The 24,526-nt window shown below is 44.6% G+C and overlaps 1 protein-coding gene across 2 annotated transcripts in view; it reads right to left on the bottom strand.

Annotated features, from left to right (window-relative positions):
* Positions 1-5,749: 5,749 nt before the first annotated feature.
* SH3GL1 (SH3 domain containing GRB2 like 1, endophilin A2) overlaps positions 5,750-24,526 on the bottom strand; it is a 105,481-nt gene continuing 86,704 nt past the window's right edge. Inside the window, exons 6-10 of one of the 2 annotated variants that reach the window (XM_069216497.1) lie at positions 23,213-23,371; positions 22,361-22,464; positions 17,015-17,139; positions 12,951-13,004; positions 5,750-10,078 (exon numbers count right to left, since the gene is read on the bottom strand). In XM_069216497.1, coding sequence (XP_069072598.1) covers positions 9,882-10,078; positions 12,951-13,004; positions 17,015-17,139; positions 22,361-22,464; positions 23,213-23,371 — 639 coding nt within the window. In that variant the 3' untranslated portion in view covers positions 5,750-9,881. The remainder of the gene's footprint in view (positions 10,079-12,950; positions 13,005-17,014; positions 17,140-22,360; positions 22,465-23,212; positions 23,372-24,526) is intronic. The other variant, XM_069216498.1, reaches the window with a different exon arrangement.

Below are 24,526 nucleotides of genomic sequence, written 5' to 3'. Positions count from 1 at the left end.
CATTTGGAAAGAATGAAGTAGCTAGAGGTGGAAAAACCATACCACTACAAAAAAATAAATAAACCAAAGACATTTTGTAGTGAAAGACAGAGAAGGAAGGTTCAATGCTGCGGCTCCATATGTAAAAGTGGAACAGACGATCCAGAGATCACAGAAAGGATCCAGGGGAAATGTTGGTCAGACACGTAGAAGTGAATATGTTGCTTAATGGCAGCTAGTTTACCATGAAGCCCTTTTTATTTGCAATGTCTTCAGAGAGATGACAAATTCAAAATGAACGGACCATTGTGAAACTCATCTTTACAACAAACATTTGGGAAAGAGAGGGGAACATTTTGATAAACACGTTGACAGCCTTCATTTCATGCAGCAACAAAGAATCCCCTTGAAATGACTGAGTCTCTGCGACTACACAACTTTGTGACTAATCAATAACAATATAAAGACACGTCTACTAGATACCCTGGAACATGGATTGAAGCTATACACAGAACTGAAGCAGAAGAGATTTGTATTGGAAGAGAAAAAACTGTTTGACATAATCACTAAAGCTAAACTTTCAGTTTAATTGCCATAGTAAGAGTTTCATCCAGCCAGCACTACAAAACAGGTTACAAAAGAACAACATTTGCAAGCACACAGATGGATGTAGCAAAGGAAAGGGGTGAGTTTATCAAGGACATTCTGTTGCATGATCTGCCAATAAACGCATTATTTGAAGGAGATGCTGCAATAAAAACCAGTGAAACACAAAACTCGTACAAGAGCTTGAAAAAAAACCTTTCACCTTAAGAATTTCACTTCGACAAGTTGTCCTCATTGAAAACTGCTGTTGTTGTGGACTATATGTCACAATTGCAAACAGTCAAGATTTCATCCATGCAAAAGTTCGGAGAGGTCATTCAAAAGGTTCTACAGATATCAAAGTCAGTGTGAACCTTGCAAGAACTGCACATTGTCTTTTGACAGTTGTCTGCAAGTGGAACAATTGACCTTACCTGCATCAAAAATTTGACACCTATACCTGTGCAACCTGATAAATTCTGGTCATCAACATCGAGCACGATGAAGATGTTAACTCACCAAACCGTTGCTGATGCTTCAGAGAACACTCAATTTCAAATTATTGCAAGTGGAATGACTGTCAATAAGGAGTTGGTCCGACCCCAGCACAAAAGGCGTTGGACAGAAGAGCAGCCCTAGAGGCAGAGACGTTGCTGCGGAATGCAGACCCGAGCGGAGAGCCCATCGGAGGGGACTCAGACCACCACACCCACTCCATGGACTCGAACTCGCACCATTCTGATGAGGCTCCAAAAGTGACCTCCCCCAAACAGCAGATGATCTGGGATGATGCTACCCTGGTGTCTTCGACCACTCGATGAGAGTTCTTGTTTGACTTTGGGGCCATGACAGCCACGCACCCCCCCAGTTTCTCGACTGCTCCTATACAAATGGGGAGAACACTATATGACCCAACGTTATTATTAAGTTTGTTCTACATATGATGGGTAACCAAGTGTTGCCCTGGGGATTGAAGTTGCATGTTTTTGTTGCACGCAGGAGATTAGATATTGCTGAAGTGAGGCTGACATTGGTGACTGGGGACCGAGAGGAAGAGACGGAGGATGACTGACACTGGCAGGGGTGGGTGTGCCCCCGGGTTCTGACTCCATCCAATGGCGGACTACAAACTAGTAACCTGGAACATCTGAGGGATAGGGACTATTATCAAGCACCACAATATCCTGGCATATTTAAAAAGAAGAGGGGTACATATAGCAGTACTCCAAGAAATACATATTACTTCGCGAGAGGTGGACAGGCTACGACGCAGGTGGAGAGGGCAGATATTTGCCACTACATACTCAGCATTTGTATGGGGCACACTGATATGGGTGAGGGCTGGGGTCCCATTTGAGGCCATGTCCACAGACATAGACCAGGAAGGCCGATACGTAATAGTGGAGGGCAGATTATACAGACGACATTTAGTGCTGAGCTGTGTGTATGCACTTAACCCGGAGCAAATCCCTTTCTTACAAACCCTTTCTGGACATTTGGCTAGACCCTCGGGAGGACAGTTACTGATCGGGAGGCTTTAACTGTGTACTAGATACGGTAATGGATCGCTCCCTTCCTCCCTTGCCTGGGACAATGGCACACAAGACGACAAAGGGCCTGAATGAGTGGGTAACACACTGGGGGCTTGAGGACGTCTGGCGGGTCCAGCATCCTCTGGACAGGGATTATTCATACCACTTAGGCCTCCATCAACTGCATACTAGAATAGACCGGGTGCTGTGCACTGGAACTCTAACTCCTGAGATTGCCCAATACGAATACCTAGGCCGAACCCTATCAGACCACAGCCCGTTACTTATCACCTGGTGCTGCGCCAGAGTTAGGGCCCCCATCCCGATGTGGAGACTTCAGTCGATGGCACTAGAAGACTCGCTGTACAGAGAAGCTCTGGGGACACATGGAATGGGAAACCCTAAAAGTAACGACACAAGGCTACTGTACGGGACAATCGGTGGGGATTAGATGAACCCTTGAGCTTGAATTAAATCGCTTGGAAAAGGAGATGCGAGCAATGCAGCCAAGTGCAAATTATGGCCAATGCAAGCTGCCTTCAATTGTCACCAGGTTTTGTTCTGAGAGCTGCTGGGACATCATTGTTCTTCCTTATATAACATATGAGCAAAGCACTTTTTTTGTATAAACTTCAACTCCTCAAATGTTTTTCTGGGGAGTCCCTAGGATGATACAGGACTGTCACTGTTTTCAGTAAAGAACTGATCCTGACTTAGCAGGGTTTAGTGATAACAAATTTACAGAGAACGCCATGATCGCGCACATAACAGATATCTTCTGTACTTACAATTTTTACCAAAAGACAGCAGCAAGAGGAAATTAAAGCAAATCATTACAAAAACTTTGAACTGAGCAGAAAAGGCTTAAGCTGCAAGACGTTAAGATGACAAGGCTTCGTAAATTACAAAATTAGCCCGGTAAGACGCCTAAGCAAAACATCTGACCCCAGGGTTGTGGTATGAATTCACTACAGTCACACATATTCGCTTGAGGTTTTTTGAACCTTGTGGATTGTTGCAAAACAAAGTAATACCCGGCAATTAACTTGTGCACGTGTTGCAGTTATTGGGCCAGCTCACATTTGCCAGGACCAGAATTTATTTTTCATGGTCATATTTTGACCGAGAGTAAGAGAAACGAAGGCAGAAAGGGGAGATTAAAAAAAAAAAAAAAAAAAACAAGAGACAGCATGACATCAAGCCTAGACAGTCTTGGTTTAAAAAAAAAAAAAAAACACTCTGATGCCCTGCACTTTTATTTCTTTAAACAAATTAAGAATTTAAGTCTCGGGTATACATTTTCAAAATGTCAAAGTTTTTCTTTATCTCATGTTAGACAAATTCCACGTATGTATTTCTCGTGGTCAGTGCTGACTATTCCACTTGTGCCAAAGGTGTTAAAGCAACTGTTTCTCTAACATATTTCAAATGATGTCATACAATTTCAATTTTTTTAACCCTGGAGAAACTAAGGCAATTTGGAGACAAAGGTATTACTTTTTTGCAGCGATCTGAGGGATTTAAAAAAAAAAAAAAAAAAAAGATCACCACTACACAACTATTGACAACATGTAAAGGTACAAGGCAGAAGGACCCGAATTCAAGTAATCTAGTGCTCTTCAATGCTACCATTTAATATTAGACACCAATTATAACAAAACAAACGAGTTACTTAAGTTCTGTTACACTATTTCTGGTGGAGATTTTATTTAACCTCAGGTTAGAAGCACAGTAGTACCCGCAAAGGTGAAGGGCCCGAGGAGTGGATTCTGATGTACAAGGAATGTAGAACCAAGCCAGCGAAGTGACCTTACCATCAAGCATTAGTGTTTTGCGTACATATCCATATCGCAGCCTGGCAGATGACTAGAGCAGCACCCATTGCTCCAAAGATGTGCTAGCAGCTTTAGCCCGGGATGCGGGAGCTACAGGGGGCAGTTTCTTGGCCAGTGCGTAGCAGATTTTCATACAGAGAACCATCTGCCTTGACAAGGTCCTCTTTTGCACAGCCTTTCCTTTCTTTGCCACAGAGAAACACACTTAGAGCTAATCATCCATGCAATGGTCTTTTGTGCAGTCGACGTAAAAGCTCACTGACGCGTAGAGTTGTGATGGACCCTCTCCTAGTGAGAGGGGGGTGAGGCAGGGACGACGGTAGAGTGATTGGCCAACATGAAAGAGTAACAACCTGAGGCCTCCTGTCCTCCTCCTGAATCAGGAAGTAACATGAATAGCAGCATTGCCCCATCTCGGAATCTGGCACCCACTCAATGACACTCCTAAACAGCAAAAGGTTGACTTCATACATCAGGATATCGGAGTGCCTCTCCAAGAGTCGCTCCCAAGTGGGAGGAACATAGTCGGAGGAAGCGAGAAAGGCGGGGCATAGCACCTGTAAAAAATTTGTAGGAGTCACCTGTCTAAAATGATGGATATCCAGCAAGGGAGGCAATGCTATATTTTGCCTCCTACTTGCAATGCATGAACCTTGGAGGGCACTGTGTCTACCAGGGTATGGACCCGAAATTATAGGGTAGGCTGTTGCAGTAAAGGATGGGTGGGATAGTGTCAGTAAGCTAGCCCACTGGAATTGCCTGTGATTTTCCTCTATTAGTGGGGAAATTGTTACGCTGGTGTCAGTAGTCCCAGAGAACATCCTGTGGTGTGACTGCCCTTGGATAGTTCCAGCGCTGACTTTTTTCTACTAAGAGCCAAAAGTCATCGAAGGGCATACTCATTCTGGATGTTTTGAGGGCTCCAGAAAACCCAGTTTATCTCATCCAGGCATGCCTCTGAGCATGACACTTGTGCCAATAGCACTGCTCATGCAGTCTGTAGTGTTGATGCTGCCCAGAGCACATACCTGCCCACATCCTGACCAAGCATCATTTGGGCCAAATCCCATATTGCTTGGGTGTATCTACCCAAGAGACAAACTGCATTAAAAAATCTACAGGCTGGACTAGCCGAATAAAACATTCTCTTTCTAAAAGCATCCACTTTTTTTTGATTTGCTAAACGAGGTTTGATGAGGAAGAAATTTGGCTGAAGCTAATCACATTAAGACATTAAGATGCATGAGGACATACCTGTTTTAAACTTCAAAGTTGTAGCCTGAGACCATGCACCATAGGCATGCTTTAGGTGGGCCCCTGACAGACATCTGCTTCCAGCGCTGTTGGCATGGTTTGAACCCTGCTTTTTTCTGTGATGACAGTTTTCTAGCAGATAGTGAACAGTATATGGAGTCACTGGCAGACCAACAAGTTGGGCGGGGAGCTCTTAATCCATGTCGAAGAGCACAGAAAGAAAGGAACTAATGTCAGCGAACAGGGGTGTCTCTTATCTGCATGTCCTCTCAACACTTCCACGGCGTTACGGGGTCACTGTGGAACCGTACAGCCCCGACTCCTGGTGACAGGGAACTTTAGAGGAATAATTCTTCAGATCCAGTCTGGAACCTGTGGCTATTCTAGGAATTTATTCAGTTAGAAATTTCCAGCAGAAATGAAACATACTATCAGTGCACACCAATCATACCACTAGTAATATGGAACATCCATTATAAATTCTGTGCCCGCGTAACATTTCATTTTATCAGTCACAATAAACCTCAAATTTGTTTCATAAACGAAATACAAAATTAGGAGGGAAACATTTAATACTTTTTATTTCAAGATTACAAGAAACAAAAATTCTTTTTTTTCTAAACATAGGAAAGTGACTGTAACAAAAGAGCTTTTTTCACCCACCACAAATTTCTAATATAATTTGTCTTTCAATGAGACAAGGCAGGGATTTGGCAGGGCTCTCGGAAGAGAGATATACATCTATTGGTTCAGAGATCATAAGCCAGGCTCAAGAATGTTTTTAGCTCGTCTTTCAAAGACGGAAGTTCACAGCCATCCCATCTTCAAAATTTTAGAGGCTGGAGGGTGAAGCTGTGTGGATTCAGGAGAGCCCAGATCTTGCCAATCCCTTCTTTCCCTTGATGAGTAATAAAGATACTTCTACATGCATGGTTAAAAAAACAGGGTTAAAAAGGTACACTTAATATGTAACGTGATACTGAGCCTGTATATCAAATTGCTTACATGATGAATACATAATATCTATACAGTGAATCTGGCAGGAAGGATGTTTTCTTTAATTAAAAAAAAATCATGGGGTTTTGAAATAGGCCAATATGGTGTGTTTGGTCTTTCAACCAATCCGGTTAGTGACCATTCAGAATTTCATAGGTGTGCCTGGAAAAGGTAGTGCGGGTCAAGTTGCGGATAGGGCCTCCTGTTCCAGACCGGTTTCCCTTATTCCATCATAAATTTCAAATACATAAAGCTCACAAGGGTTGCAGTACATTCCTATGAGAGGGGGTTAACTACCCGCATATATCCTGCCTCTACCTATACCTAAGGCTTCGTGAGTGCGGAGACCGGGGAAGAGGCCGGCTCTTTCCCTTGACAGTACTCCTGGAAATCGTAGAAGGTAAGTGTGGTCAGAGCTCCCATTCACCAGCGGGATCTTTGCCTTCACTTTAACTCCTCGCTTGCGTGGAGGAACGGACACAGGTAAAAAGCTATTACACTCTAAAGCACATTGCTTGGTGCAGGCACAACCAAAAAGTTTCTGCAAGCCAGAATACGTGGGATTGGAAAGGTCCCTGGCACCATGGTGTTACATGACCCGGCAGTGACACCTTGAAAGAGTCGCCGTTTAAGAAGATATGAAGCAAATATACAATAAGAATGCAGAACGTAAGCCTTTGAGTATTTCCTGGCAGGGAGACCATGAGTACTGTAAAATAAAAAAATAAAAAAGCCCTTAATTCAGAGCATATGCAATAATCCATTCAACTGCTACTAAAGGTCTTCAATGATTGTTGGAATGCTGCAACGTGCTAATGTATACCACTGCCACAGAAGCTTATCCGTAACCAACAAATATTGCGTGTACGGAGGCCACAGGAGCCCGAGTGTTTCTGCCTGCTAATACTGCGTAAAACCTATGCAGTCACCACTGCAACAAGCTCTGGCCCCTTAGTGGCCCTCTGTACGAAGTCACTTTACAGTATATAGCTTCAAGTCTTAAGAGTTTTAACACCATGCAGAGCATCCTGTATTGTACTTAGAGTCCCCAGTGCATCTGCATATAAAAGGGCACCAAGTCTCCTCCACAGCCTATCAATGTACACTTCTGTTCGAGTTCCTAAACCTCTTTATACCTTCTACATAAAGTCTCGCCCGATCTCCAGAGTCTGGTCATATATTATGAGTACATCTCGTGATCACTAAGTGCATGTAACATTCAACCCACGCAGCCTTAAACCTTACGGACGCAAGTGCTTTAAGAAAAAATACTCCCTTTCTCCACTGACCGCCAACATATGCTACATGCAGATCACCAACCTGCTTTCTAGGGCTGTGACGCGGGCTATATATCAGGGCACAACATAACATCTCTACCCTCTACCCGTGCAAGCCAGACAAAGTGCAACTACACGTCCTTCAACCTCACACATGAAGAATGTACCAAAAGGATTTCATCACCTTCACACTCTAAGAAAGCACACTCCTTATGGAGTGGCTGACCCTGCAGGCACGGATGGAGGCTAAAGAGACTCTGGACAGATCTACCAGTCTGCATCAGTGGAAACCGAGCCAGGGAACTCTACATCAATAGATGCAGGCTGTCAGAGGATCCACGTCTGGCCCCTGCCAAAGCAGCAAGAGTCGCTAAACATTATCGTATGAAAGTCACAACTTCTTCGGAAAGCAGACAACACAACATAATCAATGTTGGCAGGCACAATTTTCAGTGGGAACGGAAACCACATCAACTAATCTCACCTGAAAGGTGTATCCCAACAAAGCAGATGAATTTCAGGAACACAATCCTTTCCCTGGCCCATACCTCGTTGATAAGATCCCAGGAAACAATGTTGCAGCAGCATCCGTGCAATGGGAAGTACACATTGTCACAATGTGCACAAACTGAAAAACTCATGACTGTTCGAGAGGACGTGGTGGGACTGTATAGTGCTTCATTCTACGACCGAGAACCCTTGCTCCCAAATCTGCACCTCTTTCTAGGCCCGGCGACACCTGATCCACGACCTGTGGTACCCACTGTTGTTTGGGCAATACTTGCATCCCAATAAGAACTACAAACCTCCCCCTGGACTTGGTATGTAATACATCTACACCCTGCTATGCAAGCACATAACTGGGATGTGGTGGAGGAGGCGGGGGTTTCAGAGTGCGAGGGAACCTGAAGGTGTATCTAGGAGGACAGGTTTAAGAGTAGGGTCTTCCCAACAAACACAACACATTGCAACATTCTGTATGGCAAGGATGTCCATGCGGAGAGGACGGTGCTGTACCATTCTGCCTCACTCTGGTACGGACTATCCCCGCATCTTAACCAATGATTCCTGCCTGATTCTGCGAGTCTAACCACTGCATACATGCTTGAAGCTTCAGTAAGGGAACCCCAGGCACCGTAGGTTTGCTTTTCGCTTCATTCTTGAGCTACCAATGATCACATGAGAACGCGCTGCCTGGAAATGGCAGCGACTGCATCCATGCTTCCCAATTCATTGCAGAAACTGCTACCCTCCTACCTGACCCACACACAGGTACATAGCACAGGAGACAGTTGTTTCAAGACGAGAACAATCACGTTTCTACAGTTGGAGAGTTTACAGCAGTGTACAACAAAATACATTGTCACATGATGCACACTTTTCAAGCCAATCATGACTGCGAAGAGGACAATATTCTACTGCGCTGATCGTGTAGGGGTTGGCCACGCTGGAATAAAAACTGTACAACCCTCATTCTGGGACTGGAAACCTCTGCACTGGGAAGTCTGCATTTTGTTTCTTTCTGGGCCTGGGAAGTATCACATTTGAACCTGTGCTACCCACAAAGAATAAAATGGCACACATTAGGAAAAAGACTATGTGCATCATTTGTGGGCCACAGGAAAGGGGCGGGCCGGGAGGAAGTTAATAGGATGTAGTGTTTTCGTTGTAGCATGTAGTGTTCCCACTATCAACAGGGTTGCTGCACAGTAAAGGGAATGTTTGCTTCGCACAGCGCAAGCACTACCGAGGGGGAACGCAGAGCGTGGGGGGTTCGCAGGCTGCCCACTGCGCCCGGGGCACCTTGCAAGTCTCTGGGAGCATAAAAACAAAAAATGGTGACTGCCCCTGGTGGTGCTTTGCAGTTTGGTCCATTAACGGGCAGGACCCAAGCAGATACAGCCAGGTTCCTTGCTCCTCAGTGATCAGGATGCTGCAGGGAAAGAGGACCTGCTCTGCCCGTCCTAGATGTGCAGCGGTGTCTTGAAGCGTTTCAGTCGCGCAGAAGCAATGGATCCTGCGTGAACATCAAGCAGCCACCCCATTTTAGTTGACCATTTTATGCCCTTTCTGAACGACAACTAATAGATCACATCTCTGGGTTGTCCAGTTAGAATATGGACAAGTTAGCTCTTGTGTTTTCAGTCAGTGAACATTTTACAAAGGCAACCTCTTGCAAAGACAATGGATAAGCAAACTCTCACTGTCTGTGAAAACTCTGCACAGGTTGACACCTTAGCAGTCCCTCTCCTGCATGGCTTTGCAAGAGGGCTATGAACAGCTTAGGTCGCTCTTGGGGCAGGGGGATCAGGGTTTAGACCAAATGTGGGGGATGAATAAGCTCACCCCTCACTCTGGGTTCTGCTTGGTAGAGCTTGTCAATTTGTCGATGGTTGTGATGAGGTTGGAGGAAAAGGACTGTTTCACTGAGGTAGCGGGACCAGCACGTCCACATAATTCAGAGGAAAGAATCCCGATTGGCCATTGATCATGCCTTCATACCAATTTTCATCGATCTGGTTGGTCAAAGTGATGATGTCACCTTCTCTGAAGCCTAACTCCCCATCGTTTTCAGGATCAAAGTCGTACAGCGCCTTGCAGCAGGGCTGGTCAAGGTGTGCTGAAAGACAGGGAAAACAAACATTAGTTACACCAGCATCCAGAGTTAGACAGGACAGATAAATGTATCCATATGTTCGTACTACAGTCTACACCATCACAACAAAGGAAGAAGAACCCACACTGTTGCAAGTAAGGCAGTCCGGGAAACTGCAGGGGGTCTCAAAAAAGGAGTCCGCATCACTGTGTGACTATTTCCGCCATTCTAGCAAACCCTTAGTAAAGTCACTGAGGATCATTCCTTAAGAGCACGGATAGTCTCTAACTCCAGCAACTAACAGCGGACAGCAGAATCCGCCTGCGTCTTTCTTTTTTTTTCTATCCCTATTAGCTTTCCTCCCACCTTCTTCAGTTGCACTGCAGCAGCTTGAAACCGCTCCTGCAATGTACATGCAAGCAAATAGCATACCAGGCCATAAAATGACATTGTCTTGAATGTCCAACATCACAATCTCAGTAAGGCGCATCCTAAGGCCCACATCCCAAATAACGCCATCTAGAGGTTAAATGACAAGGCAGTTCATCCATCTATACTGGTTTCATAGATCATGCTGGCTTCCCCTTTGCAACCAACCTCCAACAGCCAACCCCACTCCACAGCTACAAGGGTTGTAGCAGACTGCTTCAATGGTATGAACATGCTACAAAAGACTGCACATCATCCTGCTTTGGAAAGAAAACCAGTTAGTACTGAAGAGAGGAAGCAGAAGCGCGTTGTTAAAGTGGCTTCGTTCTTCAATGCCTAGGATTAGATGTGAAAATCGAGGAATCACAGGATGGCATCAGGTGCTGGATTAGCCCAGAGACCCATCAAACAGGTTTAAATGGTTGTTGTCAGGTCATGGAAGGTCACCATGATATTGGCACATTTAAGTTTCACTCTCTGTCATTAATGATGAACCACAGAATCATATCCATTGCCTGGTTTACCAGCTTCCTGGCAGCAATCCTGAGATCTCTGGATGCAGAGAAAAAACAGAAACAAGACGGAACACAGAAGTAGTAGTATTTTAACACTGGTGCCCTGTGTAACATTATCAAATACGTCCAGACTCTCACCAATAAAGAATGTTAAATGTTGCACTTCTCTGCCTTTGTGTAGCAAATTGCAAAATATAAGCAACGTTTTGGTTTGAAGCACAGAGGAAAGCATGACCCTGCAGAGGGATCCACAAATCACTGAGAATCTGCACGACTGAAGGGAATCTCCCCTGGTAGTTTCACACTCTCAAATATGAAGAAGCATCTCGTAGAATCTTATATTCGACTGGCAAAACAGTTAATCTTCAGAAGCACTCCAACACACCTCCTACTGACTAACACTCACCTAAGCAAGCTTGCACTTTGTGCAAGTTGCTTTCATTTAATTGAAAAAGGTCTCAATGCAGTTTTGAAAACGATGAACAGCACATTAGCTGTAGATCTGAATGTTGACTTACAAAAGGTACAGCAACTACAGGAATCAACTGCTTAGCTGGAAACCCTAAGAGGCATAGGGCTGACATAACGTACCGGCTCAAACTAATATGGGACAAAAAATGAATAAAGAAGTGTACAAACACACCACAAAATACCCAGCTCATTTATTTGGAGTGAATTGCCCACTGGTGATCCTCAAAAGATTGAGGATCAATAAACCTGTACTCCAGACAGGACTGGATATGCCCCATCAGCAGTGATGAGCATCTTCTCTAAGAGCGTTGGATAACAACAGCATGTGTGTACCCTCAAGGACCCCAAGAAGACAAAGGCAAGTGGTGAAATATGGTTATCTACTGTTGAAATCAACAGCTCAAAGAATGCTGAAATGTGGATATCATCTAAGCACCGTCACACCAACAACAGACATGAAGAAATGTGGAATCTACTAGGACACGGATGTACCAAAAAGTAATGAAACGGAGAACTCAACAAATGGCATTTGCCTATAATAGTGATGAGGTGATGAGACATGTTTCTCCAAGAACGCTCTTTCAAACTGAAATGACCAAAAGTGGATTTAATACGAGATTAGAAAAGGGGCTCTTCCAGTGATAGACAACATGCAAGATTATAAATAGACAAATACAATAACAGTAATGATTTTTAGGTGGTTACCATCCAGAGAGACATCTGAGATACACGAGATGAAAGATGTTAGTGCATTACAGGTACATAAGCTTCCCGTAAAGATGAGCTGGTATATTTGTATTGTTCTAGACCAGGTTTATGGAACGTGTGATTCTTCTAAGGGTGTTGTGGTGACACCTCCACATAAGTCATGAGTTGAAGGTCCATTTCTGGACATGATTCTTTCAACGTGCTTTCGAACTCCGATTTGCTTTTCAGGGCACCTGTGCATGGACCATTTGGATTTTCCTTTAAATTGATTTCCACTCACAGCTAAAACACAGAGCTATCTTAACAAAAGTTCTGGACTCTAAAAACCCTGCATCCTCCAAGTAATAGCCTCTACCTTGTAAAACTCCACCCGACAACAAGTTCGCCATCTTTTTGTTTACGTAAAACACTGGTTCAGTTCGAGCAGAGCAGCTGCTGGATGCAAGAACCTATTAGAGCAATGCTTTATGTAGGTCCGCCCAGAGCCATCTTCACCTAAAACAGAGCTATTGTATCTGTCATAGGCTAAATTCAAAAGGACATTTTATTCCAGTTCTTTACAGGAAAAAGGTATGATCTCTCTCAGGGACTGCCAACAAGTTTGTGACTTCTTTAAAACTACCATGTGGTACGTTCCACTTCACACACTGAACATCCAGACTGCTCCATGGGATATTCTGGCACGCGGACGTATCGTAATGTTACACGTGGCTGCGTACATAAGGAGGGGACAGAAAGGTACACGCATGCAGGGTGTGGGAGGGGACACTCACAACTCCGGTTGCTCGGGGTCCGGGCAGGCTTGTCAGATCGGAAGGAGGAAGACACTAACATCACCCAAAAAAAGAAAACATAAGACATGACAATGTTAAACACAAACTAAAAACATACATTAAAATCTGTTTGAACAAACGGAAGGCTGAGTCAAGGTCACACCACCACCAGTCGACAAAGTTTCAAGAGGAGTGAAAGAGAAGACTAAACAATAGAACAATCAATCTATAACAACAAAAATAAAAATACCACTGTGTCATTTTAGAGCCTAGGTATACTCTACAGATGCACTTGCTTAGCACTGTAAATGAACACTCTTTTAAAACAAATACATTGACTATACTGGACCTAGACAGATCTCTTCTTTCTCAGAATCTCAGGTTTTTAAATTCATAAGCCGCTGTGAGGCACCTTTTTTTTTTCTTTTCAGATGGTAAAAAACATGGCCAAAATCATATGCTAGTGAAATGGGGTTTCATATAGCTCTACAGACCAAAAAAAAAAAAAAAGAGTACAATGCCCATTGGAAGACAGAAACGGCCAAACTACAAGCCCTGAGAAGCTAGGATGTGAAAGTTCAGTAATTCCATCCTTTAGCGCGACCAGGTCTGAAAGTTCTGGGCATTTCAGCTCAAGAGGCAACTGAGAGCAAATTTTTGTTCTGTCTAATCAAGGCTGGAGCTCCAAAAATCATTGGCCAATGGGAAGAAAAGCTTGTAGTATTTTACTTCTCCTATCATATTCACCAACCCACGTAAATAATATCTTGAAATGAAATCTCCTTTGGGACCTGTGCGGCACACCTGTCTAAAGAAACGCTGCTTCTGGTGGACACCAACTGCAGATGCTACATCTTCTAACAGCACTAGCGCGGCGCAAGACTGGACCCCCAAAACCTTTTTCAAATAGATTTCTTTATTGTGGTTTTACAAATGTAAACAACACGTCATTCATTAAGGCTTTATTTGCTGTACAGTTCCAGTTTCCATTTCAGTTATGCAGCCAAATTCAGGGATGAAGGTTTAGTTACCATTAAGTAGGCATATTTAGCAACCTACTGCTAGCTTTATTTTAAGCGAGGGTATGGTTCAACCGGGATCCAATATATTTATCCCATGTATTACTCCTCCCATTTGTTATTTTTTCCCCCCCGGTTAGGGAATAACCTCAGCCGCATACATTAAAATCTTGAGGGTACGGCATCTATCAATGCCACTTTCCAAACAGCAGCATTTGGGGGATGTTTTACTCTCCATTTCTGGCCGATGTATTTTCCCCAATGTTCAAAGAAGCCTCAAGAATTACGAGTCTGGCGGTCGTGGGACTGCCCGGCTCGAGGTTGAGGTCGGACCGCTGCCAAAGCAGCTGTCTGGCCTCCACATTCCGACCGTGGCGGAGCCGTCACGGCCCGACCAAGTTGCAGCCAGTCGACAGCCTGGCGGTGCCGGCTGTCTTAATCCGCCAGGGCAGCTCTGCAAGCAGCGCTGTCCCGGGGATTACAAGTCCCCTCTCCGTCATCTTTTGCATGGTGGTCCCACCGCCATGCACAGGATGGCGGAGATGGGGTGCCAGTGGCCCGATGGGGGGCCCTGCACTGCCCATGCACTTGGCGTGGGCAGTGCAGGTGCCCCCATGGACAGCCCCATTGATCTTTTCAATGCCCGAATTACAGGCAGTGAAAAGCATGACAGGTGCTGCTACACGCAACGCACCACAACAATGCCGCCGGCTCAATCAATGTTGTGGTGAGTATTCCGCTGGGCCAGCGGGTGGAAACACTGTTTCTGCCTGCTGGCCCAGCGGAAAACTCATAATAAGGCCAGCGGGCGGAAAACTAGAGTGGTGGTTTTCCGTCCAAAAGAGTTTGGCGGGCGGCCTCCGCCATCCTCCAAACTGAAAATGAGGCCCATAGTCTCCGCTCTTGTGAATCTTTTATCCTCCAGTACATTGAGCAAAGCCAATGTTGGACTTAAGTATATTGGTTGGCCCAGAATAGACAAAGTGTACAGAAAGCCTATGACAAAAAGGGCTCCAAAGCCGGGAGGTCCAAACAATGTGTATAAAAATTCCTATTGCTGTTTGACAAAGTACGCATTCTTCCCTAATCTTTTCTCAAAATGACAGAGTCTCTCTAGAGTCAAGGTATATGAAATACTAAGGAGGTATTTAAACCGTATAAGATGAAGCAGACCCCAAAAGATTTCTCCACCAACGCAGAGCAGCTCCACATTGGTGGTGTACCTTCCAAGACATGATGGTGCAGAACCACATAAAAGCACCAACCCTGGCAAACTTAAGTCTGTTTCTTAATTTTCACTTTCTGCATCCTCAGACTTGGAGTGTGAACAAACATCAGAGCAAAGTCTACCCTATAAAATCTGAGCATCAGGCATGGGTGGGTGCTTGCTTATCTAACATGACTTTCAATTATTTACTCAGATTTCACCAAATGGTTGTCTCTTCTTCCAATCTTGTTACCTAGTGCCACCTTTTGGAGGTGTATATATATAGCAGTCCTGGAGCAGGTGGTGTGCTTTTCTTGTACTGTACCAAAAGCCTGACTAAAAAACACACAAGCTCTTTATTCTAGTTGACTAGCACCTTCATGATTTGTGTAGTCTCTGCTTTTTGGCCATACACACATACTTTGACTGATTTTGCTGAACTCTCATTTGCAACAGCATTTTTTAATCACACATTCAAATCAATCATTATAGCAATAACAATATACTGCTATTACAACCTCAGCCTCCGAGCTCTGAGGCACATTAGAGTTGGGTATATTTTTGGGAAACAAAGTAAATTAAAGTAGATCATTAAAAAGCCCATGGCTGCAAGTGAAGAAACATGATTATGCTAAATAATATACAAATTAAATATATATTTAGTTTCATAGAGATGGCCAGAGGTGTTACACTGCCCATGAATGCGCTGATGCTCAAGGGACAGGAACCACCTACCTAAAAGAGAATTTTAGTCACAGGCATGATTCAATAAAGTAGAGCGCCTATCGTGAGATCAATGGTGACTTCAGACCAGGAGTCGTAACCATGATGTGTGGAGGACATCTCCTGGATGGAATTGCTATTTTGCGCGTATTGTCTCTGCTTTTAAGTTTGAATATAAGGCTTTAATTGACTTTGTTAGGACAGGCTCTACTCAGCGGTGACTCAATCCACGTGTCTTGTGATTACACAAAGTGAGAGGCCCCAAAACACTTGAAGCTGGTGGCCTCACTGTGGCAAAGCAAAACATCACCAGACACTAGGATGCTAAAGAGCGCCAGTCTTCTATCACTGGAAAAATGATATGGACTGGTGTACGCTTGCAGAAAAAGTGGTACACAAAGATAGGGAACGTCTTAAGCAATGGGAGCAAACAGGGGGATGTGTGGAGGTCCTACCAGGAAATATGAATAGGTGCATTGGTGGAAATGTATGTCTAATGAACAAACCTAAGGAGCGCCCTCTACAGGCAACTGCGGGGATGTGCGGGGACATGTACTGATGTTTTATTGGGTTCTGCAAATGGGTGGATTGCCATAAGAAGCTGGACGTTTATGGTGACAAAACTTATTGTTACTGTTTGTTTATAAAACCCAGTAAAAATTGTTTATAAAATAGGAAAATAGACTGCACACAGACACACACTCATGTTAGAGTGGGTATCAAGTTAACATCCAAGCTTGTTCTCGAGAACATACTTCGATACGCAAAAGTAACATTACAAATGAGGCATAAGCTTCAACAAAATGATGCTTTTTCGCAAATAATGAACATTCCCTGAAATGTAAAAACACACTGAAGAGATGCACAGAAAACATAATTAAACCAAACAGGCTTGCAGATCGCATTCCTGTGTGGGCTCAATGTTTGCTTTGGAGAGAACCCAAATACCTCCAAACTTAAGGAAAATGAAGGTGCCTGCTCCTGGAAATTCAAACCCCACGCTGCAACTGAGTCTCAGCATATGTTCCTCATACCAAGGCACAGCCATTGCAAATCCCACCCGCGTCTCCTGGAAAACTACGAATTCACAAGACACAGCAGCGAGAGTCCTGTACCTGGGACCTTGCTGGGCACGTTGCAGGAGAAGCCCCCGTTCGACTGGTCAGCATCCCCGAAGTCGTAGGTTTCTCTGGGCCTTGGCTTGTACTCTCGCTTAGGCCGCGACGATGCTTCTCTCATCCTAGAAGGGAACAAAATAATCAGAGGGAAAAAAGTAGAAAACATTCTGACAAGGCTGATCATGCCGGTCTATGAATAAGGACCTACATAAAATGACCAGTGGCTATTTTAGGAACAATACACAGTGGCAGGATGTTAAGGAAGAAAGTTAATCTGCTCTGTTTTTGTTTTTTTTAATAGTTAATTTTATATCCTGAAGCTCTACGCAAACTGTTGTACAAAATAACTTCTGCTCTCGCGTCCCTCCTCTTTCCACTCCAAACTAACTTTGCATTCACTTTTCCACTGAAGCAGCTTATTCCAAACCTCCAAGGATCTCCCTGCTGCCAAGTTTACAGAAAAATACAAGTTTCATTTACTGGATGGAGCTGCACTTTTGACACACATAAGCACTCCCAGGTCCAACTTCGTAATGCTCCAAGAATGCAAAGCTATTTTTCTTTTTTACCTTCATAAAGACTTAACCAGGCCCTCCTCAGTCTACCACGTGCTGGATGGGCCGGGCGCACAGCATTACATTATTTCCCTTCCTTAAAACACAATCTGCATTGAGGACCTGGCAGACACATCTGAATTCAGCTCCCAAATCGCCACGCTCCACCCGAACCTCGTGGGCTTGAAACGAGACGTCTTTGCAATCTTCCATGAACGTCGCCGTCCTCTGCATTTGGTAAAACCGAAAATAACTATTTCCATCTCATCTGGCCACTGTTTTCCAAATGCAGATGAAAACGATCATGGTATATTTTCCTCTGCCTGGATCATTTCTTCTACATTAATCACACGTGATTAATCAAGGGCCTGTTATCCCAGGATTTTAGTTTTTCACTCATTTTGGCTTTTTATTTTTGACAATTTAGAGTTCAGTTTTATTAACTCCTTTATATTTAAATGCACAAGTCGGTATGTAGCAGTATCTTTACTTTCCCTTACTGTTGACCTTCTTAGGTCTCAGTTACAGACTGCTTTCACTGCCTGCTGGCCAGACCTATTATTTCCAGTACATTAGGTACACACTGGGTGGGTTCTGGGCCTGCCCCTTGCTCCTGACTAGATGTCTTTTCTTATCCATCTCAGTTCCCCGCTCCCGATACAACAGCGTTCCTCATTATTCTTGTGTTTGTTATGTTGAGGAGCATTTCAAAGTCTCACTGTGCTGATTGGATAAACTGTGTCCTTTCACTAAATACCCGAGGGGACTTTCTTCCTTTATAGGGAGTGTCTGTGTTTACTTCCTCTTTCTACCCCGGTTTTCACGCCCACTGCCCCTCACCCCAGACATCCTCTTACCTGCTCCCACACCCTGTGCTCCCAATACCCCATATCCATCAACAGGTATATTTTAAGTTTTAAAACTTGATCACTATTTGCTTCTAAAAGCACTCCCTTTAGGTCTATTTTTTTTTTTTTTTTTTTTTTTTTATTATGGACATACAGCTGCAAAACACTGAAGGTCGCTTACTTTTTGTGTTTTGAACAATGTTTTTTAATTGTTTTTACAATTTAATTTACAGGTCTAACATTGCAATCGGCCATATTAGAACAGTGCATTAAAATACCCGCCATGCAATTGGAGGCATGCAGAGGTCTGATTGGCAATGCACACATGCGATGCAAGAAGACAGGCAACCATCTAGGATTAGGTTTCTTTAGCAGAAAACTCTGCAGACATTGATTATTGCTCACTGGCTATGAAGTTTCTCGTACAGAAGGCAAACCTTGGCTTCTTCAATTTCCCTCACCACTTCTACCTGTGCACAACAGCTTTCTTAGGCTCCCCCCGCGACGCCCCCACACACACCGACTAAAGCCCTTGCTTCAGTAATGCAGACCTCAACCATGACAGGAATTACTTACCCACTTCCTGTCCTAAAGATGGCTACACTTAAGTTTGACTGTTGGTCAACTCTACCTGCTACGGTTCCCCCCTTCACACCATCTCAGCAGATTAGATGGACTCTACAGCTTTCAATTAAATACCAGATCAAGTTTTTATCCTCAGTAGGGCAAGGACCTACAAAGTGTGGCATCCTGGATGTCTTGATCCAGAGAAGGAATGAGTATATGGCTGGAAAGCCACCTATTCCTTGCATGTTAGGTTATGGAATCATGGCTTAGTGAACTGGATAGTCCACAGAAAATGGTAAAAATACGTAAAGTCATGAATCTCGGAATTGTAACAGCTGGGCTTAGAGATGGCACATTTCAGCAAACTGTGCTACATGTACCAGTGCCCTCATTCATCACTATTACATCTCCGGTCGGACAGACCAGATGTGAAAACTTTTAAACAGATTAGGCGTAGTGCTTGCTGACGCCTGCAAAGACGAAAGCGGGGCCATTATTGAAACCCAGCATTTTCGTCACCTTTTTATGATGAGTCAGATGGTGCTTTACTGGCTATGCATTGGACTGTGTCAGACTACGCATGAAGGAAGGATGTCCAGGGTCAGAAAATTGGCAGAAATACAAGACGGGAAGATTACAGCAACTTCCCATGCACAAGTCAGCAAGTGTCCCTCAGCTCAACGCGTGCAGCCTACTAAAGCGGTCTGGTCAACGTCCTCCCACTCGCAGTCAGGGGACGGTAGGGCGGATGCAGAGCACCTGCAATACTACCCAGACACTTGGTCCTCCCTGTCACAGGAGTGAGACAGGAATCATTCACTGTTAGCTGAGAAAAGGGTATAAGCGAAGGGCAAGACAGTCATTGGCTGCCATGAATGTTATATGTTATGTTGTCCAGTTGTCACTTTAAATTTTGAGCATGTGTGCAGAGTACTTTGCAAGAACAATTATGGAAGTATCAGTGGCACAGAAAGAAGCAAGGCGTAAAGCAATCAGGATGAAGAATACTTCTACAATTTCTTTTGATAATACACAGTAAGTTTGGGATCAGGATCTCAGCATCGGTGTTTCAACAGTAACCAGAGACTGGTACGGAAGGCCTGACAAGAGGATGCTAGTAGAGTCGCACAAAGAGGAGGTTCTCGGCTCAGGGAGGATCTCATCACCTATTCATGAGTAGTTTTATGTATGAAGGTAGCACCAAGATAGCACGGTGCAGAATGGCTAAGAGTGATGTGGGCTACCAAGGCCTGAAACTAAGGGCACATCTTCAAAGTGCTCACTCGAGCTTCTACTAAGCTCGGCCTCTTGTTGGACACTGGAATTATGCGATTGTGCGGCTGCAGCATTTTCCACAAAATTATAGATGTTAAGCATTTGCCACAAAATCCACTTGCATAGGCTACAGATCTTAACAATAAAATGTTTGTAGCTCAAATGGTTCAAATGTTACTAAAAGTGCAGCAGCATGTGTTGCCACGCAGCAGAAGGCCATTTGCAAAGATTGGTCACATTTCTGTTGCTGGTTGCTATATTTGGGTGTTAAACTGCAACTAATTTCCAGGCAGTGCTAACACTTGTAAAAACGACAAAATAATGAACTAATAATCACAAAATGTACCGCACATACACCACATAATTCGCCTTTTCTTGATGCATAATTTACCAGACCCTGCCGCAAAATCTGGCCTTCGCCTACCTCATCCTTCCAGTGGCCCTGTCGATAGGAATTTAAGTGAATGACTGCAGTCCCAGAACTCTTGAAGTATATGCTGTGCAGATACAGCTGCAAATAAGTCCATGTTCCCTCGGGCATTCAGACTGTACAACAGATGGACACAGTGTACCACAGTGGGGCCAGCTGGACTGTTGTCCACGCAGGGCCACAGCAAAAGACATCAAGCGCACAATTAACAGCTCCCTGCCTTGATCTGGAGTCCTCTCCAGGTATTATCCCCTCCAGGAGCCATCTATCCTGCGTCCATCACGCGTTGAGCCAGGGACCTCCAGAGACACCAGCATGTGGTAGGGGAACTTATGCTTCTTAGCTCAGCTGGTAAATATCCAATTACTGCAACATGCAGACCTGGAAAAAGAAATGTCGTGCTTTGCAGGCAGTGCAAGGTAATGCTGAACAGATGCACCTTTTGAGTCTTGCATAGTGCCAGCAAGAGAAGCACAATCCACCCTAGAAGCCTCCCGAACCAGCCATTTCTAGTATCCAACAGCAACAGGGTTTAGGATAAAAGAGCCAGCATGGGTGGGGTTTTAGTTCAGACAGAGCAATAGATGGATTGTAAAGCCAGAAGAGAGTCTCGAGTCAGCACAGCACTGTGCAGAAATGAGCACTATTAAACTCGCTAGTCGAGAACCTCTGTGTGAGGGATACCAAGCTGTAGTCAACTTAGGGACTTTAAAAGACAGATAATGAAGTACTGTTACTGCTCTCCCTCACCGAGGCTCTCGTTTCACCATACGTCTGATGACAACAGTGGTACTTGTGGGTGTAGAGTTCTAAACAGACATATTTTAGGGAAGGGACGGGGATAGACGTGGATTTCCGCCACAAGAAATCCTTCCATTTGGCTTCTCCTATGAAAATTGCTACTGGCTTTGAAGAGGAGGAAGGGGCTCTTGAACAGCTGAGGCGAAACTTGTAAGGTGCTCGCTACACTCGGCCTTTGAAGGCCTGTAACAGAAGGACTAGTTCTACCTACAGGCTTTGACAGCTGATCTAATGACTGTGGTAGACCGACCGAAACGCGGTTCTCAAATACTCATGGAATATCCGCCTCTTACTCGGTTGTTGCCAAATGGCTGCTTAGCTTACTGCAATAGATATTTGTGCGACCTGTGACATCTATTTCTTCTTGAAGGTGAACCTGACTTACCACTTGGCCTTCTCTCAGTGGCCAGCAGCTGCACAAGTATTTTGTTATCTTTGAAATATAACTGAAGTTTTACCTTCTGAGGTAGACCTAATCAGCTATGAAAATTTGCAAATGGAGCTTGTTTGTAGCGCTCTCTCTTTCATGTCTTAAATGTTGTCCCTGCCAGCTTTCACTAAAGCCTATTAGTCACCTGAAACAGGCATTGGAGCCAAGCTAGGATTAGAGTTGATGGATTCTTGCATTAGGGATGGAAACTTCTTCACTGATCAGAGACTGGAAATATCCATCAGATCAATAGTTCTATTTTACTAATTTTCATAGTTAACAACACTGTGGCTTTTAGACTGCAGACCTAATCTTGTAACCCTTGCTATGTTGCTGCAATCTAAGTCAATTATGGAGGTGTGAAATTGGGTTAAGGTTGGAGGCTGTGTACTGTATGAAGAGACTACACTTAGTCTGAGCCGGGAAGCCTGCTCTCACCTTTCTTTCAGTTTGTCTGTAAGTTCATCCAGGATTTGCACGGCTTGCCTGTGGTAGTCTAACTGCGCGTCCACCAGTGCCGACAGCTGGCTCACCTGCTCTATCTGAAAGAAGAAGGCACGAGATCATGACACGACAAAAAAAGCAACACTTCTGAACTATTTCATTCACACTCCGCACTAACCGACCATCAGTCTTCTAAACATACAAAGGAGATGTGCCATTGCACTAACCTTCTTCAACATGCAAATGTTTGGCCATCAATGTCAGATCTCCTCGCTGACGTCTCTGTGGCTCGTTAAACTTCACACAAACTCATCATAAGGTGCAGATGACCCAGTCATTTCTCTTAAAATATTTTACTTCATACATAACCTCAAAATATATCATCTCACATCTCTAAATCATTGTCTCATCAACCCTTACACAACAGAGCACAGACCTTCCAAGTGACTCAATACAAAAAATAAATGCCTTCCAGGACTTCTCAAGTTCTGTTTCCCTTCAGATCAAATCTCTGCACTCTAAGACCTCTAACTTGGCAGTCACTCCATCGATATCTCCTCATAATTAGAAACATTACTCCAAGCCATGTGAGGTACAAACAACTCCACAGCAACCGCTCTCAGTGTGCACATCTACGGTTCGCTGGACGCTTCCCTGCTCCATGGCTGACTAGCACTTGCCAAGAGGCTTTGGGATCATAAAGCCTCCGCTTTACTGCAACAACGCTATCTGCATTAATCTTTCAGCGTGCACTGCTCCTCCCAAGTTAGTGGATTCACCCTCATACCTCCCAATTGTGGGCATATTCTCTATCATAGTTGTAACTCCTGTCTACAGCTCCCTTACATCAGTCTCTAGCAGATTGTGCATGCTGGTCTCGGCCACTTCTTTTGATTCTTCAAACTTTTCCAGGGCCTGGCGGAGCTCCTCCTCCGGTATCTTCCCCTGCCGCTTCTTTTTGTAATCAAAGTCCAAGCGCCGACCCTCCAGCTTCTTCAGATGGTGCTATGTAAAGATAGTCAAGATTCACAATACACAATCAACATTCATACATCAAAACAGGAAATCAAAGGATCTGTGAAAAGGAGCGGACTGTCTTCACCATAGGGAAGTAGAATGAGGGCAAACATTGAACAACTGACTGTACACCACAGCCGCTCACCTAGTATCTGCAGCTAATCATCTGACATTCTGACCCTTTGGCGACAGAACAACTGATGATGGCTCAGACTGACAGAGCAGACGCCTATAGCCAAATGAAAATAAAGCGATTGACGAGCAATACAGGGAAGAGGAAACCAGCATCCAATTCCAAAGGGAGGAGAAAACACCAGGCACTCAGATTCATCCCACTACAAGAAAGACAAAGAAGAGCCAACCAGTGTAAGAAATGTGGACTAGCTGTGGACGTTGGCACCAAACCTTGACTACCTGCTCCTGTCACGACAATTGCAAAGGCCCGACTCGTCCTGCAGCTGTGCATTCTCCCAAAGCCTCTGGTGCCTGCCAGCACTTCGCCAACCAGCCAGCACCTCCCTTGCAGTGGAGACGCCACTTCCTTACATTTGCAGGCATCAACTGAGACTACCCTGATAATCAGGTGCACAGGATGAGCAACTCACCAGGAAGAGGATCCTGAATGTCCAGGAGTGCAGCTCAGATGGCCCATCCAGTCCTCAAGATGCTGAGCCTGCCCACAACCACCCTGCACCAATAGCAGTTACACCACCAGTTACAAGTACCAAGGCTTGTTAAGTGTCCAGCCGGACACCGCTAAGACTGACCTACCAATGTGAGATGCCAGCATCACCAAGGCCATCAGAGTGCCCCTGTTGTCCAGTTTTGTCCCCATCTCCAGGTCAACCTAAAAAGTGAGAACCTCCAACGCAAGTGAATTCCCCCTCCACCCACCTAACCCGGACAAAACACTTCTGCACCCGAGCCCCACAGCCAGAGTCCGAGTCTACCGACTTTGCACCCATGCTCCAGAGACCCTCAAGCACCAAACACCCCTTTGGACTCTGCTGGACTCGACCCCAAGCCCCCACTTGCAGCCTTTGTGGTGTTACAGGATTCTCCCTTGCCTCCAGCGGTAGTGTTCGAGGCTACCCTGGAGACCAGCACCTCTGCACCCGGACACACCATGGCAGGTAAACTGAA

Source organism: Pleurodeles waltl, chromosome 12 (genome assembly GCF_031143425.1).
Source record: "Pleurodeles waltl isolate 20211129_DDA chromosome 12, aPleWal1.hap1.20221129, whole genome shotgun sequence".
NCBI lineage: Eukaryota > Metazoa > Chordata > Amphibia > Caudata > Salamandridae > Pleurodeles > Pleurodeles waltl.
Note: the sequence above shows the minus strand (reverse complement) of the source record. Positions and strands in the feature narration are given on the sequence as shown.